The following is a 20,348-nucleotide window of genomic DNA, read 5'->3' on the forward strand; positions in this document are numbered from 1 at the left end:
TCACCTCACCGCTCCGTGCAGAATTACTGCTTCGTGTGCCAAAGCCTCAGTGAATGCTTTGAAGATATAGCAGCTCAATCTGTTAGCAGCTAAGAACAGTTTACATTATCCCTTTTCTTACAGCACTTTTATCACTTTACTTTGTATGGGAGTAACTGGACAACATGTACACCGGGCCTAATACCTACCTACCTGGATGATGCACAGCAGCCATTTTGTGCCAGAATGCTCACCCCACAGCAGCCATTTTGTGCCAGATTGCTCACCCCACAGCAACCATTTTGTGCCAGAATTCTCACCCCACAGCAACCATTTTGTGCAAGAATGCTCACCACACAGCTGGGTTCATTCATTCATCAGAGAGGGCTGGTTTGCATGTTTTTACAGTCACTTGTTTCTGGACCTCTCCCCTCCTCCTCTTTCACTCCTCTGCTTGTTTTCTCACCCTCTCCTCTCCTCCTAAACTCACCCTCTCCTCTCCTCCTAAACTCCCCCACTCCTCTCCAGGGGGTTCAGCTGACTCTTGGCTCTCATGCAGAAAAACAACCCTCTGTTACAGTTGGCTCGATGCTCACACACACACACACACACACACACACACACACACACACACACACACACACACACACACACACACAAAGGGACCTGTGACAATGAAACAATCCTGAATGTTATTCAGGGGCAAGCTGCAGGATAGGAGAACTGATGGGTGTATGCTTTGTAGCCTGTGTGTGTGTGTGTGTGTGTGTGTGTGTGTGTGTGTGTGTGTGTGTGTGTGTGTGTGTGTGTGTGTGTGTGTGTGTGTGTGTGTGTGTGTGTGTGTGTGTGTGTGTGTGTGTGTGTGTGTGTGTGTGTGTGTGTGTGTGTTTCTGTGTGTGTGTGTGTGTGTGTTCGTTCGTTCGTTAAAATACTAAAGTTACCAGTAAATGAGGTCAAAGTGATTTTAATTGAGGAAATCTTTTTCAAAATATTCCTACATATAATTAGAGAGGCATATGTGATCATATCCCAATGTTATCAAGGTTTGAAAGGATTCTGGTTTTGTCAGATAGTATATGTGTTTGGGAATCTTGCGGTAAATATTCGGTGTACAAATTATTTATAACTCCGACCATCTGCTCAAGGAAAAATCAGCCCACGGTTTAATGTAATGGAGGATCCCTGCCTTAGGTTTATCAACTGCTTCGGGACTTGATCCACATCAATCAACCCATTCACATCAATCAAACCGATTCACATCAATCAAGCCCATCCACATCAATCAACCCATTAACATCAATCAACACATTCACATCAATCAACCCATTCAAATCAATCAACCCATTCACATCAATCAACCCATTCACATCAATCAACCCATTCACATCAATCAACACATTCATATCAATAAACCCATTCACATCAATCAAACCAATCACATCAATCAACCCATTCACATCAATAAACCCATTAACATCAATCTATCCATTCATATCAAACAACCCATTCACATCAATCAACCTATTCACATCAATCAAACCGATTCATGTCAATCAAAACATTCAATCCAATTACCTTTTTTGATTTGTTTCTTAACCCATGTGCTGTCACCCAAGTGACACCTATTCAGTCATGAGGTGTACATCTATCAAATCAATCAATAGGATTAACCCCAGTCATCAGTCAGATCAGGACGTTGCTGAAAACAATGAAAAGACCATGACAGTCTATTAGCGCCCGGGTCAATGAAGAGTCCAGGACCTTAAAGATGCGTTATAAAGGTTATGTATGATTTCAGCCAGTAGTTTTGAAAGTAGTGGTGATGAGCCAAAATGGGTCCCTGAAGCATTGTGTACCACGTCAACCATTTTGTACATTATGTAAGAGCTTAACGACGATCCCATTAAATCTCTTTAATTACACACGCAATGAGAAGTCTGATATGTGACATTATTTTACCTTTATTTAACTAGACAAGTCAGTTAAGAACAAACTCTTATTTTCAATGATGGCCTAGGAACAGTGGGTTAACTGCCTTGTTCAGGGGCAGAACGACAGATTTTTACCTTGTCAGCTCGGGGATTTGATTTTGCAACCTTTCGGTTACTAGTCCAACGCTCTAACCACTAGGCTACCTGCCTCCCCAACGCTCTAACCACTAGGCTACCTGCCTCCTCTACGCTCTAACCACTAGGCTACCTACCTCCCCAACACTCTAACCACTAGGCTACCTGCCTGCCCCAACAGCTCTAATCTCACTAGAGACTACCTGCCGCCCCAACACTCTAACCAATTGGCTACCTGCCGCCCCAATGCTCTAACCACTAGGCTACCTGTCTCCCTAACACTCTAACCACTTGGCTACCTGCCTCCCCAACGCTCTAACCACTAGGCTACCTGCCTCCCCTACACTCTAACCACTAGGCTACCTGCCTCCTCTACGCTCTAACCACTAGGCTACCTGCCTCCCTAACACTCTAACCACTAGGCTACCTGCCTCCCCAACACTCTAACCACTAGGCTACATGCCTCCCCTACACTCTAACCACTAGGCTGCCTGCCTCCTCTACGCTCTAACCACTAGGCTACCTGCCTCCCTAACACTCTAACCACTAGGCTGCCTGCCTCCCCAATGCTCTAACCACTAGGCTACCTGCCTCCCCTAAACTCTAACGACTAGGCTACCTGCCACCCCTACACTCTAACCACTAGGCTACCTGCCTCCTCTACACTCTAACGACTAGGCTACCTGCCTCCCCAACACTCTAACCACTAGGCTACATGCCTCCCCTACACTCTAACCACTAGGCTGCCTGCCTCCTCTACGCTCTAACCACTAGGCTACCTGCCTCCCCTAAACTCTAACGACTAGGCTACCTGCCTCCCCAACACTCTAACCACTAGGCTACATGCCTCCCCTACACTCTAACCACTAGGATACCTGCCTCCTCTACACTCTAACCACTAGGCTGCCTGCCTCCCCTACACTCTAACCACTAGGATACCTGCCTCCTCTACACTCTAACCACTAGGCTGCCTGCCTCCCCTACACTCTAACCACTAGGCTACCTGCCTCCCCAAAGCTCTAATCTCTAGGCTACCTGCCTCCTCTACACTCTAACCATTAGGCTACCTGCCGCCCCAATGCTCTAACCACTAGGCTACCTGCCTCCCTAACACTCTAACCACTAGGCTACCTGCCTCCCCAACGCTCTAACCACTAGGCTACCTGCCTCCTCTACGCTCTAACCACTAGGCTACCTGCCTCCCCAACACTCTAACCACTAGGCTACCTGCCGCCCCAACACTCTAACCACTAGGCTACCTGCCGCCCCAATGCTCTAACCACTAGGCTACCTGCCTCCCCAACGCTCTAACCACTAGGCTACCTGCCTCCCCTACACTCTAACCACTAGGCTACCTGCCTCCTCTACAGTCTAACCACTAGGCTACCTGCCTCCCCAACACTCTAACCACTAGGCTACCTGCCTCCCCTACACTCTAACCACTAGGCTACCTGCCTCCTCTACGCTCTAACCACTAGGCTACCTGCCTCCCTAACACTCTAACCACTAGGCTACCTGCCTCCCCAACACTCTAACCACTAGGCTACATGCCTCCCCTACACTCTAACCACTAGGCTACCTGCCTCCCCAACGCTCTAATCTCTAGGCTACCTGCCTCCCCAACACTCTAACCACTAGGCTACCTGCCGCCCCAATGCTCTAACCACTAGGCTACCTGCCTCCCCTACGCTCTAACCACTAGGCTACCTGCCTCCCCAAAGCTCTAACCACTAGGCTACCTGCCTCCTCTACGCTCTAACCACTAGGCTACCTGCCTCCCCAACACTCTAACCACTAGGCTACCTGCCGCCCCAACACTCTAACCACTAGGCTACCTGCCGCCCCAACACTCTAACCACTAGGCTACCTGCCGCCCCAACACTCTAACCACTAGGCTACCTGCCTCCTCTACGCTCTAACCACTAGGCTACCTGCCTCCCCAACACTCTAACCACTAGGCTACCTGCCTCCCCTACACTCTAACCACTAGGCTACCTGCCTCCTCTACGCTCTAACCACTAGGCTACCTGCCTCCCCTACACTCTAACCACTAGGCTACCTGCCTCCCCAACACTCTAACCACTAGGCTACCTGCCTCCCCAACACTCTAACCACTAGGCTACCTGCCTCCTCTACACTCTAACCACTAGGCTACCTGCCTCCCCAACGCTCTAACCACTAGGCTACCTGCCTCCCTCTACACTCTAACCACTAGGCTACCTGCCTCCCCAACGCTCTAACCACTAGGCTACCTGCCTCCCCAAAGCTCTAACCACTAGGCTACCTGCCTCCTCTACGCTCTAACCACTAGGCTACCTGCCTCCCCAACACTCTAACCACTAGGCTACCTGCCTCCCCTACAGCTCTAACCACTAGGCTACCTGCCTCCCCAACGCTCTAACCACTAGGCTACCTGCCTCCCCAACACTCTAACCACTAGGCTACCTGCCTCCCCAACGCTCTAACCACTAGGCTACCTGCCTCCCCTAACACTCTAACCACTAGGCTACCTGCCGCCCCAACGCTCTAACCACTAGGCTACCTGCCTCCTCTACACTCTAACCACTAGGCTACCTGCCTCCCCAACACTCTAACCACTAGGCTACCTGCCTCCCCTACACTCTAACCACTAGGCTACCTGCCTCCTCTACGCTCTAACCACTAGGCTACCTGCCTCCCCAACACTCTAACCACTAGGCTACCTGCCTCCCCAACACTCTAACCACTAGGCTACCTGCCTCCCCTACACTCTAACCACTAGGCTACCTGCCTCCCTCTACAGCTCTAACCACTAGGCTACCTGCCTCCCCAACACTCTAACCACTAGGCTACCTGCCTCCCCAACGCTCTAACCACTAGGCTACCTGCCTCCCCTACACTCTAACCACTAGGCTACCTGCCTCCCCAACGCTCTAACCACTAGGCTACCTGCCTCCTCTACGCTCTAACCACTAGGCTACCTGCCTCCCCAACACTCTAACCACTAGGCTACCTGCCGCCCCAACACTCTAACCACTAGGCTACCTGCCGCCCCAATGCTCTAACCACTAGGCTACCTGCCTCCCCAACGCTCTAACCACTAGGCTACCTGCCTCCTCTACACTCTAACCACTAGGCTACCTACCTCCCTCTACAGCTCTAACCACTAGGCTACCTGCCTCCCCTACACTCTAACCACTAGGCTACCTGCCTCCCCTACACTCTAACCACTAGGCTACCTGCCTCCTCCACACTCTAACCACTAGGCTACCTGCCTCCCCAACACTCTAACCACTAGGCTACCTGCCTCCCCAACGCTCTAATCTCTAGGCTACCTGCCGCCCCAACACTCTAACCACTAGGCTACCTGCCGCCCCAATGCTCTAACCACTAGGCTACCTGCCTCCTCTACACTCTAACCACTAGGCTACCTACCTCCCCAACGCTCTAACCACTAGGCTACCTGCCTCCTCTACGCTCTAACCACTAGGCTACCTACCTCCCCAACACTCTAACCACTAGGCTACCTGCCGCCCCAACGCTCTAATCTCTAGGCTACCTTCCGCCCCAACGCTCTAATCTCCAGGCTACCTGCCGCCCCAACACTCTAACCACTAGGCTACCTGCCGCCCCAATGCTCTAACCACTAGGCTACCTGCCTCCTCTACGCTCTAACCACTAGGCTACCTGCCTCCCCTACACTCTAACCACTAGGCTACCTGCCTCCCCAACGCTCTAACCACTAGGCTACCTGCCTCCTCTACGCTCTAACCACTAGGCTACCTGCCTCCCCAACACTCTAACCACTAGGCTACCTGCCTCCCCAACACTCTAACCACTAGGCTACCTGCCTCCCCAACGCTCTAACCACTAGGCTACCTGCCTCCCCAACACTCTAACCACTAGGCTACCTGCCTCCCCAATGCTCTAACCACTAGGCTACCTGCCTCCCCAACACTCTAACCACTAGGCTACCTGCCTCCCCTACACTCTAACCACTAGGCTACCTGCCTCCTCTACACTCTAACCACTAGGCTACCTGCCTCCCCAACACTCTAACCACTAGGCTACCTGCCTCCCCTACACTCTAACCACTAGGCTACCTGCCTCCTCTACGCTCTAACCACTAGGCTACCTGCCTCCCCTAACACTCTAACCACTAGGCTACCTGCCTCCCCAACACTCTAACCACTAGGCTACCTGCCTCCCCTACACTCTAACCACTAGGCTACCTGCCTCCCCAACACTCTAACCACTAGGCTACCTGCCTCCCCTACACTCTAACCACTAGGCTACCTGCCTCCTCTACGCTCTAACCACTAGGCTACCTGCCTCCCCTACACTCTAACCACTAGGCTACCTGCCTCCCCAACGCTCTAACCACTAGGCTACCTGCCTCCTCTACGCTCTAACCACTAGGCTACCTGCCTCCCCAACGCTCTAACCACTAGGCTACCTGCCGCCCCAACACTCTAACCACTAGGCTACCTGCCGCCCCAATGCTCTAACCACTAGGCTACCTGCCTCCCCAACGCTCTAACCACTAGGCTACCTGCCTCCTCTACACTCTAACCACTAGGCTACCTGCCTCCCCTACAGCTCTAACCACTAGGCTACCTGCCTCCCCTACACTCTAACCACTAGGCTACCTGCCTCCCCTACGCTCTAACCACTAGGCTACCTGCCTCCTCTACGCTCTAACCACTAGGCTACCTGCCTCCCCTAACACTCTAACCACTAGGCTACCTGCCTCCCCAACACTCTAACCACTAGGCTACCTGCCTCCCCTACGCTCTAACCACTAGGCTACCTGCCTCCCCAACGCTCTAATCTCTAGGCTACCTGCCGCCCCAACACTCTAACCACTAGGCTACCTGCCGCCCCAATGCTCTAACCACTAGGCTACCTGCCTCCTCTACGCTCTAACCACTAGGCTACCTACCTCCCCAACGCTCTAACCACTAGGCTACCTGCCTCCTCTACGCTCTAACCACTAGGCTACCTACCTCCCCAACACTCTAACCACTAGGCTACCTGCCGCCCCAACGCTCTAATCTCTAGGCTACCTTCCGCCCCAACGCTCTAATCTCCAGGCTACCTGCCGCCCCAACACTCTAACCACTAGGCTACCTGCCGCCCCAATGCTCTAACCACTAGGCTACCTGCCTCCCCAACGCTCTAACCACTAGGCTACCTGCCTCCCCAACGCTCTAACCACTAGGCTACCTGCCTCCTCTACGCTCTAACCACTAGGCTACCTGACCTCCCCAACACTCTAACCACTAGGCTACCTGCCGCCCCAACGCTCTAATCTCCTAGGCTACCTGCCTCCCCAATGCTCTAACCACTAGGCTACCTGCCTCCCCAACGCTCTAACCACTAGGCTACCTGCCTCCTCTACACTCTAACCACTAGGCTACCTACCTCCCCAACACTCTAACCACTAGGCTCCCTGCCTCCCCTACACTCTAACCACTAGGCTACCTGCCTCCCCTACACTCTAACCACTAGGCTACCTGCCTCCTCTACGCTCTAACCACTAGGCTACCTGCCTCCCCAACACTCTAACCACTAGGCTACCTGCCTCCCCAACACTCTAACCACTAGGCTACCTGCCTCCCCAACGCTCTAACCACTAGGCTACCTGCCTCCCCAACGCTCTAACCACTAGGCTACCTGCCGCCCCAACACTCTAACCACTAGGCTACCTGCCGCCCCAATGCTCTAACCACTAGGCTACCTGCCTCCTCTACGCTCTAACCACTAGGCTACCTACCTCCCCAACGCTCTAACCACTAGGCTACCTGCCTCCTCTACGCTCTAACCACTAGGCTACCTACCTCCCCAACACTCTAACCACTAGGCTACCTGCCGCCCCAACGCTCTAATCTCTAGGCTACCTTCCGCCCCAACGCTCTAATCTCCAGGCTACCTGCCGCCCCAACACTCTAACCACTAGGCTACCTGCCGCCCCAATGCTCTAACCACTAGGCTACCTGCCTCCTCTACGCTCTAACCACTAGGCTACCTGCCTCCCCTACACTCTAACCACTAGGCTACCTGCCTCCTCTACGCTCTAACCACTAGGCTACCTACCTCCCCAACACTCTAACCACTAGGCTACCTGCCGCCCCAACGCTCTAATCTCTAGGCTACCTTCCGCCCCAACGCTCTAATCTCCAGGCTACCTGCCGCCCCAACACTCTAACCACTAGGCTACCTGCCGCCCCAATGCTCTAACCACTAGGCTACCTGCCTCCTCTACACTCTAACCACTAGGCTACCTGCCTCCCCAACGCTCTAACCACTAGGCTACCTGCCTCCCCTACACTCTAACCACTAGGCTACCTGCCTCCTCTGCGCTCTAACCACTAGGCTACCTGCCTCCTCTGCGCTCTAACCACTAGGCTACCTGCCGCCCCAACACTCTAACCACTAGGCTACCTGCCACCCCAACACTCTAACCACTAGGCTACCTGCCTTCCCAACGCTCTAATCTCTAGGCTACCTGCCGCCCCAACACTCTAACCACTAGGCTACCTGCCGCCCCAACGCTCTAACCACTAGGTTACCTGCCTCCTCTACGCTCTAACCACTAGGCTACCTGCCTCCCCAACGCTCTAACCACTAGGCTACCTGCCTCCTCTACGCTCTAACCACTAGGCTACCTACCTCCCCAACACTCTAACCACTAGGCTACCTGTCCGCCCCAACGCTCTAATCTCTAGGCTACCTGCCGCCCCAACGCTCTAATCTCCAGGCTACCTGCCGCCCCAACCCTCTAACCACTAGGCTACCTGCCGCCCCAACGCTCTAACCACTAGGCTACCTGCCTCCTCTACGCTCTAACCACTAGGCTACCTACCTCCCCAATGCTCTAACCACTAGGCTACCTGCCTCCTCTACGCTCTAACCACTAGGCTACCTACCTCCCCAACACTCTAACCACTCGGCTACCTGCCGCCTCAACGCTCTAATCTCTAGGTTACCTGCCGCCCCAACACTCTAATCTCCAGGCTACCTGCCGCCCCAATGCTCTAACCACTAGGCTACCTACCTCCCCAACACTCTAACCACTAGGCTACCTGCCGCCCCAACGCGCTAATCTCTCGGCTACCTGCCGCCCGAACGCTCTAATCTCCGGGCTACCTGCCGCCCCAACACTCTAACCACTAGGCTACCTGCCGCCCCAATGCTCTAACCACTAGGCTACCTGCCTCCCCAAAACTCTAACCACTAGGCTACCTGCCGCCCCAACACTCTAACCACTAGGCTACCTGCCTCCCCAATGCTCTAACCACTAGGATACCTGCCTCCACAACGCTCTAATCTCTAGGCTACCTGCCTCCTCTACGCTCTAACCACCAGGCTACCTGCCTCCCCAACCTTCTAACCACTAGGCTACCTGCCGCCCCTACGCTCTAATCTCTAGGCTACTTGCCGCCCCAACGCTCTAACCACTAGACTACCTGCCGCCCCAACGCTCTAACCACTAGGCTACCTGCCGCCCCAACGCTCTAATCTCTAAGCTACCTGCCGCCCCAATGCTCTAATCTCTAGGCTACCTGCCGCCCCTATGCTCTAACCACTAGGCTACCTGCCGCCCCAATGCTCTAATCTCTAGGCTACCTGCCGCCCCTATGCTCTAACCACTAGGCTACCTGCCTCCCCATGCAGTAGAGTTGTGCCTATCCAGTTAATAGATAATAGTTAACATCTACATTGTTTGACAGACGCACCTTCCTCCTTGTCTGTCTGTCTGGGTCTCTCACCAATATACCCATTGCAGCTTTTTTTTGGCATTGAATGTAATGTATTGACTTGTGCGTCACGGACCATGGTGCTTATCTGTTCCTGGTGAGCTTCACTTTTGTTGTGGCTAATCAATGTTTGACAGAGTCTTTCGTACACACATTCAAACTCTGTCCACCCAATGAATAGCAACATTCAGCATGGTCGTCTAAGCGAGTCGCCTCACAACAGTAAGCAACCACCTCCACACTCCATCCTGACCAATGAGAGTGAGTGACTGGGATTGATTTTTACAGTGATTGAGGGAGTCATCCATCACAGATCTGGGTGGACATTAGTACCTTCTGTCATTTGGGAGATGAAATAGTTAAATACTTTGACCTTTCTGTCCGCCTTGGGATAAAGTGTGCGTGTGCGTGTGTGTGTGTGTTTGTGCATGTGTGCACGTGTGTGTGTGTGTGTGTGCGTGTGTGTACGTGTGCGTGTGCCTTCGCGTACGTGCGTGTGTGCGTGTGTGTGAAGCAGTTAAAGGGACTATCGCCCATGTGCCATTGCTTTGGTACAATCACAGACATTTAAGACAAAGAATGAAGTCATATTCACTTATCACCTTGGGCTTTCATTTCTGGACCCGTGGTCCAGCGAAGAAGAGTACAATGGGACTGCACTGTCTGCTTCAGGATGTATGAATACTAATGAACCGAAGGCTCTGTGTGGGTTGACAGCATGCCTGTATCTGTGTATGTCTATATGTGTGAGCAAGCTTTGCCCATACGATCACAGATAACAAGAGAGAGGCCAGAATGGGGATAAAAAACCTTCCATTTTCACTTTAACATGAAAACGACCTTTATAATTCTAACCTTTTAAACAGTAACTCAAGATGATCAGAATGCTTTCCCACTACTCTCAATTCTCTATAGTAGCTGTTACTCTACCTCTCTATTCTCTATAGTAGCTGTTACTCTACCTCTCTATTCTCTATAGTAGCTGTTACTCTACCTCTCTATTCTCTATAGTAGCTGTTACTCTACCTCTCTATTCTCTATAGTAGCTGTTACTCTCAATTCTCTATAGTAGCTGTTACTCTACCTCTCTATTCTCTATAGTAGCTGTTACTCTCTATTCTCTGTAGTAGCTGTTACTCTACCTCTCTATTCTCTATAGTAGCTGTTACTCTCTATTCTCTGTAGTAGCTGTTACTCTACCTCTCTATTCTCTATAGTAGCTGTTACTCTACCTCTCTATTCTCTATAGTAGCTGTTACTCTCTATTCTCTATAGTAGCTGTTACTCTACCTCTCTATTCTCTATAGTAGCTGTTACTCTCTATTCTCTGTAGTAGCTGTTACTCTACCTCTCTATTCTCTATAGTAGCTGTTACTCTCAATTCTCTATAGTAGCTGTTACTCTACCTCTCTATTCTCTATAGTAGCTGTTACTCTCTATTCTCTGTAGTAGCTGTTACTCTACCTCTCTATTCTCTATAGTAGCTGTTACTCTCTATTCTCTGTAGTAGCTGTTACTCTACCTCTCTATTCTCTATAGTAGCTGTTACTCTCTATTCTCTGTAGTAGCTGTTACTCTACCTCTCTATTCTCTATAGTAGCTGTTACTCTCTATTCTCTGTAGTAGCTGTTACTCTACCTCTCTATTCTCTATAGTAGCTGTTACTCTCTATTCTCTGTAGTAGCTGTTACTCTACCTCTCTATTCTCTATAGTAGCTGTTACTCTACCTCTCTATTCTCTATAGTAGCTGTTACTCTACCTCTCTATTCTCTATAGTAGCTGTTACTCTACCTCTCTATTCTCTATAGTAGCTGTTACTCTCAATTCTCTATAGTAGCTGTTACTCTACCTCTCTATTCTCTATAGTAGCTGTTACTCTCTATTCTCTGTAGTAGCTGTTACTCTACCTCTCTATTCTCTATAGTAGCTGTTACTCTCTATTCTCTGTAGTAGCTGTTACTCTACCTCTCTATTCTCTATAGTAGCTGTTACTCTACCTCTCTATTCTCTATAGTAGCTGTTACTCTCTATTCTCTATAGTAGCTGTTACTCTACCTCTCTATTCTCTATAGTAGCTGTTACTCTCTATTCTCTGTAGTAGCTGTTACTCTACCTCTCTATTCTCTATAGTAGCTGTTACTCTCAATTCTCTATAGTAGCTGTTACTCTACCTCTCTATTCTCTATAGTAGCTGTTACTCTCTATTCTCTGTAGTAGCTGTTACTCTACCTCTCTATTCTCTATAGTAGCTGTTACTCTCTATTCTCTGTAGTAGCTGTTACTCTACCTCTCTATTCTCTATAGTAGCTGTTACTCTCTATTCTCTGTAGTAGCTGTTACTCTACCTCTCTATTCTCTATAGTAGCTGTTACTCTCTATTCTCTGTAGTAGCTGTTACTCTACCTCTCTATTCTCTATAGTAGCTGTTACTCTCTATTCTCTGTAGTAGCTGTTACTCTACCTCTCTATTCTCTATAGTAGCTGTTACTCTCTATTCTCTGTAGTAGCTGTTACTCTACCTCTCTATTCTCTATAGTAGCTGTTACTCTCTATTCTCTGTAGTAGCTGTTACTCTACCTCTCTATTCTCTATAGTAGCTGTTACTCTCTATTCTCTATAGTAGCTGTTACTCTACCTCTCTATTCTCTATAGTAGCTGTTACTCTCTATTCTCTGTAGTAGCTGTTACTCTACCTCTCTATTCTCTATAGTAGCTGTTACTCTACCTCTCCATTCTCTATAGTAGCTGTTACTCTCCATTCTCTATAGTAGCTGTTACTCTCTATTCTCTATAGTAGCTGTTACTCTCTATTCTCTATAGTAGCTGTTACTCTCTATTCTCTATAGTAGCTGTTACTCTACCTCTCTATTCTCTATAGTAGCTGTTACTCTCTATTCTCTGTAGTAGCTGTTACTCTACCTCTCTATTCTCTGTAGTAGCTGTTACTCTCTATTCTCTGTAGTAGCTGTTACTCTACCTCTCTATTCTCTATAGTAGCTGTTACTCTCTATTCTCTATAGTAGCTGTTACTCTACCTCTCTATTCTCTATAGTAGCTGTTACTCTCTATTCTCTATAGTCGCTGTTACTCTCTATTCTCTATAGTAGCTGTTACTCTACCTCTCTATTCTCTATAGTAGCTGTTACTCTCTATTCTCTATAGTAGCTGTTACTCTCTATTCTCTATAGTAGCTGTTACTCTCTATTCTCTATAGTAGCTGTTACTCTACCTCTCCATTCTCTGTAGTAGCTGTTACTCTACCTCTCTATTCTCTATAGTAGCTGTTACTCTCTATTCTCTATAGTAGCTGTTACTCTCTATTCTCTGTAGTAGCTGTTACTCTCTATTCTCTATAGTAGCTGTTACTCTCTATTCTCTATAGTAGCTGTTACTCTCTATTCTCTGTAGTAGCTGTTACTCTCTATTCTCTGTAGTAGCTGTTACTCTCCCTCTCTATTCTCTATAGTAGCTGTTACAATCCATTCTTCCTTCTTTACCTCCAAATCAGATGGTTGCCAAACCCCATTGAAGGTTTGTGTGTGTGTTTGTGTGTCTGTGTTTGTGTGCGTTCATATTTTGAAAGCAAACTGTAATAAGAGTGGATAAGATAACGTGACGCCACTGGCTCACGCTGCCTCTTAGTAGATGACAATAGTACTGATTTACACAGAGACAACTATCTCCAGCCTTAGTGGTCTACAGCTGGTTGATACCAGGCTAGGTCTACACAGAGACAACTAGCTCCAGCCTTAGTGGTCTACAGCTGGTTGATACCAGGCTGGGTCTACACAGAGACAACTAGCTCCAGCCTTAGTGGTCTACAGCTGGTTGATACCAGGCTGGGTGTACACAGAGACAACTAGCTCCAGCCTTAGTGGTCTACAGCTGGTTGATACCAGGCTGGGTGTACACAGAGACAACTAGCTCCAGCCTTAGTGGTCTACAGCTGGTTGATACCAAGCTGGGTCTACACAGAGACAACTAGCTCCAGCCTTAGTGGTCTACAGCTGGTTGATACCAGGCTGGGTCTACACAGAGACAACTAGCTCCAGCCTTAGTGGTCTACAGCTGGTTGATACCAGGCTGGGTCTACACAGAGACAACTAGCTCCAGCCTTAGTGGTCTACAGCTGGTTGATACCAGGCTGGGTCTACACAGAGACAACTAGCTCCAGCCTTAGTGGTCTACAGCTGGTTGATACCAGGCTGGGTCTACACAGAGACAACTAGCTCCAGCCTTAGTGGTCTACAGCTGGTTCATACCAGGCTGAGTCTACACAGAGACAACTAGCTCCAGCCTTAGTGGTCTACAGCTGGTTGATACCAGGCTGGGTCTACACAGAGACATCTCTAATCTTAATGGTCTACAGCTGGTTGATACCAGGTTGGGTAGAACAGAGACATCTAGCTCCAGTCTTTAATAAAAATCATAGCCCATCCTCCCCCATTGTATCAGCCCTGCTCTGCCCACTGCCAACTACACATGTAATGTCCTTCTGACAGTCTGACAGCTCTGTGGTCCTATACTAACAGTCTGACAGCTCTGTGGTCCTATACTAACAGTCTGACAGCTCTGTGGACCTATACTAACAGTCTGACAGCTCTCTGGACCTATACTGACAGTCTGACAGCTCTGTGGACCTATACTGACAGTCTGACAGCTCTGTGGACCTATACTGACAGTCTGACAGCTCTGTGGTCCTATACTAACAGTCTGACAGCTCTGTGGTCCAATACTGACAGTCTGACAGCTCTGTGGCCCTATACTGACAGTCTGACAGCTCTGTGGTCCTATACTGAAAGTCTGACAGCTCTGTGGTCCTATACTGACAGTCTGACAGCTCTGTGGTCCTATACTGACAGTCTGACAGCTCTGTGGTTCTATACTAACAGTCTGACAGCTCTGTGGCCCTACACTGACAGTCTGTCAGCTCTGTGGTCCTATACTGACAGTCTGACAGCTCTGTATCTCTCTACTGAGAGTCTGACAGCTCCGTGGTCCTATATTAACAGTCTGACAGCTCTGTGGTCCTATACTAACAGTCCAACAGCTCTGTGGCCCTATACTGACAGTCTGACAGCTCTGTGGCCCTATACTGACAGTCTGACAGTCTGTATCTCTCTACTGAGACTCTGACAGCTCTGTGGCCCTATACCGACAGTCTGACAGCTCTGTGGTCCTATACTGAAATGCTGACAGCTCTGTGGTCCTATACTGACAGTCTGACAGCTCCGTGGTCCTATACTGACAGTCTGACAGCTCTGTATCTCTCTACTGAGAGTCTGACAGCTCTGTGGTCCTATACTAACAGTCTGACAGCTCTGTGGCCCTATACTGACAGTCTGTCAGCTCTGTGGTCCTATACTGACAGTCTGACAGCTCTGTATCTCTCTACTGAGAGTCTGACAGCTCCGTGGTCCTATACTAACAGTCTGACAGCTCTGTGGCCCTATACTGACAGTCTGACAGCTCTGTGGACCTATACTAACAGTCTGACAGCTCTGTGGTCCTATACTAACAGTCTGACAGCTCTGTGGTCCTATACTAACAGTCTGAGAGCTCTGTGGCCCTATACTGACAGTCTGACAGCTCTGTGGCCCTATACTGACAGTCTGACAGTCTGTATCTCTCTACTGAGAGTCTGACAGCTCTGTGGCCCTATACTGACAGTCTGACAGCTCTGTGGTCCTATACTGAAAGTCTGACAGCTCTGTGGTCCTATACTGACAGTCTGACAGCTCTGTGGTCCTATACTGACAGTCTGACAGCTCTGTATCTCTCTACTGAGAGTCTGACAGCTCCGTGGTCCTATACTAACAGTCTGACAGCTCTGTGGTCCTATACTGACAGTCTGACAGCTCTGTGGTCCTATACTAACAGTCTGACAGCTCTGTGGCCCTATACTGACAGTCTGTCAGCTCTGTGGTCCTATACTGACAGTCTGACAGCTCTGTATCTCTCTATTGAGAGTCTGACAGCTCCGTGGTCCTATACTAACAGTCTGACAGCTCTGTGGTCCTATACTAACAGTCTGACAGCTCTGTGGCCCTATACTGACAGTCTGACAGCTCTGTGGCCCTATACTGACAGTCTGACAGCTCTGCATCTCTCTACTGAGAGTCTGACAGCTCCGTGGTCCTATACTAACAGTCTGACAGCTCTGTGGCCCTATACTGAAAGTCTGACAGCTCTGTGGCCCTATACTGAAAGTCTGACAGCTCTGTGGCCCTATACTGACAGTCTGACAGCTCTATGGTCCTATACTGACAGTCTGACAGCTCTATGGTCCTATTCTGTTCTATAGAAACACTCTGTCATTATCTACTGTGCGAGGAATAGGACCCTGAGAATGCTCTGTGTGTGTGTGTGTGTGTGTGTGTGTGTGTGTGTGTGTGTGTGTGTGTGTGTGTGTGTGTGTGTGTGTGTGTGTGTGTGTGTGTGTGTGTGTGTGTGTGTGTGTGCGCGCACATTGCATTGCTAGAGAAATTGAGCTCATCCTGTGGTCACATTCCCTGAACATTCAGCCTAACAGGGTGTAAAAGTGATCACACACACACAGTGTCCATCAGTGTAATGACAGCAGAGGGACCAGAGAGACTGCTCTCAGAGCTGGAGCTCACCGCTAAGTACTGTAAGAATGACTTGTGTAAGTGCCTTTGCGTGTGTGTGTGTGTGTGAGTGAGTGAGTGAGTGAGTGAGTGAGTGAGTGAGTGAGTGAGTGAGTGAGTGAGTGAGTGAGTGAGTGAGTGAGTGAGTGAGTGAGTGAGTGAGTGAGTGAGTGAGTGAGAGAGAGAGAGAGAGAGAGAGAGAGAGAGAGAGAGAGAGAGAGAGAGAGAGAGAGAGAGAGAGAGAGAGAGAGAGAGAGACCCAATCTCAATGGGATTTCCCAAAAGGCTCCCTGGGGTGTCTTCCATCAATACATTGATTATTGATTATATCCACTTTAGTTGATTGGTGTCATAGTCAATATGTTGATTTTCAATCTCATAGTGTGTATGTGTGTGTGTGTGTGTCCACACCACATGTTTGTGATGCAGATGCATCAGATGACTCTCTGACGCAGAATACACGTTTATAACCCTGCATCATAAAACCCTGCTCAGTCACTCTCTGCAGTACAAATATACATACATATATATATATATGTATGTATATTTGTATGTATGTATATATATATATACACACACTACCGGTCAAAATCTTTAGAACACCTAAGGGTTTTTCTTCATTTTTACTATTTTCTACTTAGTAGAATAATAGTGAAGACATCAAGACTATGAGATAACACATATGGAATCATGCAGTACTAAACAAGTGTTAAACAAATCAAAATATATTTTATATTTGAGATTCTTCAAATAGCCACCCATTGCCTTGATGACAACTTTGCACACTCTTGGCATTCTCTCAACCAGCTTCACCTGGAATGCTTTTCCAACAGTCTTGAAGGAGTTCTCACATACTGTATGCTGAGCACTTGTTGGCTGCTTTACCTTCCCTTTGCTGTCCAACTCATCGCAAATCATCTCAATTTGTGTTTAAGTGTATAACACTTTTTTGGTTACTACATTATTCCATATGTGTTTTTCATAGTTTTGATGTCTTCACTATTATTCTACAATGAAGAAAATAGTAAAAAATAAAGAAAAACCCTTGAATGAGTAGGTGTTCTAAAACCTCTGACCGGTAGTGTATGTCACCAGCTACCTGCAGTTCAATGTGTTGTTTTACAGGGTCAGCCAAAGTAGTACGGGGCCCCTGAAGCAAATTAGGGTTAAGTGCATTGCTAAAGGGCATAACGACAGATTTTTCACCTACAGATGTGCTATCTTAATTTGATCACTCTGTTGTTTCAGAGAATTTCCCTGCATGGCAGGAAATGCAAATGGTAATGTATTCAACGTTTAAAAAGGCTACTAAAGTTTTTCATTTCCATTTAAAAATGTCAGACTTGATTTGCCCTCACCAAAAATGTATCAACCCTTATAAGAATATCCATCAATTGTAATCCACATAATAATTCCCATTTCCTGTTACAGATGGATTATTTTCCTGCGGTGAGAAACTGGTCGAAACTGTCCTTCCAACAGTCTTTCAAACAACTATGCTACACCCTCATCTATCCACAATGAATCACTCACACTCTCACTCATACACACAGACACACACACACACACACACACACACACACACACACACACACACACACACACACACACACACACACACACACACACACACACACACACACACACACACACACACACACACACACACACACACACACACACAAACACCAGGTGAGCTTGAAGTGGTAAATATATGGCTAGAAGAAAAGTCACAGAGAGAGAGAGAGAGTGAGAGACAGACAGACAGACAGACAGACAGACAGACAGACAGACAGACAGACAGACAGACAGACAGACAGACAGACAGACAGACAGACAGACAGACAGACAGACAGACAGACAGACAGACAGACAGACAGACAGACAGACAGACAGGGAGAGAGAGAGACAGACAGGGAGAGAGAGAGAGAGAGAGGGAGAGAGAGACATAGAGAGAGAGAGAGAAAAGCTGAAAATATATTCAAAGAGAGTCCACTTGAACCACACAAACACTCTAAAGTCCACAACATCTGTATACTTAGACTACATTAATGACACAACACACACACACACTATGCTATCGCCCAGCTTCAGCCACATACTCTTTCTCTCACACACACACAGACACACACAGACACACATGCTCACGCATTCACACACACACTCACCTGTATTTCATGCCGGTCAGTTTCCCTGTGGACTCTTTGAGGGAGATGTGGTGTCGGGGTGCAAACGCCCCAAAGCTGCGTGCTATGATGGCCACGGTTCTGAACTTGGCCCGGGCAGCATTCCCCGGGCTGGTGGCATTCTTGTGATCCCCATTTCCACGTTTCATGTGGGGGTCCGTACAGGCTATAGACACCTGCATGGCTGAGCTGGATGGACCGACTGACACTCACAGAGAAATGTACAGGACAGAGAGTCCAAGAGAAGTGGATGAATAGAGAGAGACTGAGATAAAGTTTTAAAATGTCTTGATCTTTTGTTGAAATGACCTGTTGATGTTAAAATGTCCTGTCTTCTTTCTGTGTTTAAAACGTCCTGTCTTCTTCCCGTGTTTAAATGTCCTGTCTTCTTTCTATGTTAAAATGTCCTGTCTTCTTCCCGTGTTAAAATGTCCTGTCTTCTTTCTGTGTTTAAAATGTCCTGTCTTCTTTCTGTGTTTAAATGTCCTGTCTTCTTTCCTTGTTAAAATGTCCTGTCTTCTTTCCTTGTTAAAACGTCCTCTCTTCTTTCCGTGTTAAAATGTCCTGTCTTCTTTCTGTGTTAAAATGTCCTGTCTTCTTTCCTTGTTAAAATGTCCTGTCTTCTTTCTGTGTTTAAAACGTCCTGTCTTCTTCCCGTGTTTAAATGTCCTGTCTTCTTTCCTTGTTAAAACGTCCTCTCTTCTTTCCTTGTTAAAACGTCCTCTCTTCTTTCCGTGTTAAAATGCCCTGTCTTCTTTCTGTGTTAAAATGTCCTGTCTTCTTTCTCAGTGTTCTTGTTTTGTAACTCAGAGTGACCTGGAAGTCTTCTCGATGGTGTAGGTCCTTATCATCCCTCTGAAGAAAAAAGTCAGTCCTCACAGCAAGGAGATGACAACTTCCCCCTTCTTGTCTTCTCCTGGAGAGAATATCTGAAAGTGGTCGGAAGAGTGCCAGTCAGAATGCTGAGAAGAAGTCCAGAGAAGCTGGAGTGATTCCAAAGGGATGCGATGAGAGTGGAATCAGGTCAGGACCGGTCATCATGTCTTGTCTAACCACAGAGAGAGAGGGAGGAGGGTAATGTTGGGGATGGGGTCAGAGGAGAGGTGAGGAGAGGGGGAAGGATGAGGGTTGATCTCAGGACTGGTGCTCTGTCATCTTTCACGGCGTTCAGCTCTCACGCTTCTTCTCCTCTTATGATGTGTTATTCTCCAAGCCTCTTTCACGTTCTCTTGCTCCAGCCTGCCGATGTTAATGTCTGTCACTAATGTGCATCTGCCCCAGATTCCCCTCTTCCCTTTCTCCTCTTATATTATCTTTCTCTATGTCACACTACCCTTCTTTTCTTTCGTTCTCAGCACTATAGCTCCATCTCCTCTGGTGCTCCTGCCGGGCAGTGAGTAGCATGCAGCGCTCTCTCTCGCTCTCTCTCTGTTGCTCTCTCTCTCGTTCTCTCTCTCTCACTCTCACTCTCCCTCTCTCTCTGTCTCCCTTTCTCTCTCTCTATCTCTCTGCATAGCGCTCTCTGTCTGGTGCCCTCTCTCTCTCTCTCTCTCTCCTCTCTCTCTCTCTCTCTCTCTCTCTCTCTCTCTCTCTCTCTCTCTCTCTCTCTCTCTCTCTCAATTCAATTCAATTTCAATTTAATGGCATTATTGGCAGGGGAAACATATGTTTACATTGCCAAAGCAAGTGAAATAGTTAATAAACAAAAGTGAAATAAATAATACAAAATAAACAGTAAACATTACACTCACAAAGTTCCAAAATAATAA

General features: G+C 48.3%; 1 protein-coding gene across 1 annotated transcript in view; it reads right to left on the reverse strand.

The window, feature by feature from the left end:
* The window catches only part of kcnab1a (potassium voltage-gated channel subfamily A regulatory beta subunit 1a), a 132,983-nt gene extending 112,879 nt beyond the window's left edge, over window positions 1-20,104 (reverse strand). The window contains exon 1 of the mRNA XM_045724825.2: window positions 18,562-20,104. Coding sequence (XP_045580781.1) covers window positions 18,562-18,761 — 200 coding nt within the window. The 5' untranslated portion in view covers window positions 18,762-20,104. The remainder of the gene's footprint in view (window positions 1-18,561) is intronic.
* Between the last annotated feature and the right edge of the window lie 244 nt (window positions 20,105-20,348).

The sequence above is a fragment of the Salmo salar genome, chromosome 09 (assembly GCF_965601325.2).
Source record: "Salmo salar chromosome 09, fSalSal1, whole genome shotgun sequence".
Taxonomy (NCBI): Eukaryota; Metazoa; Chordata; class Actinopteri; order Salmoniformes; family Salmonidae; genus Salmo; species Salmo salar.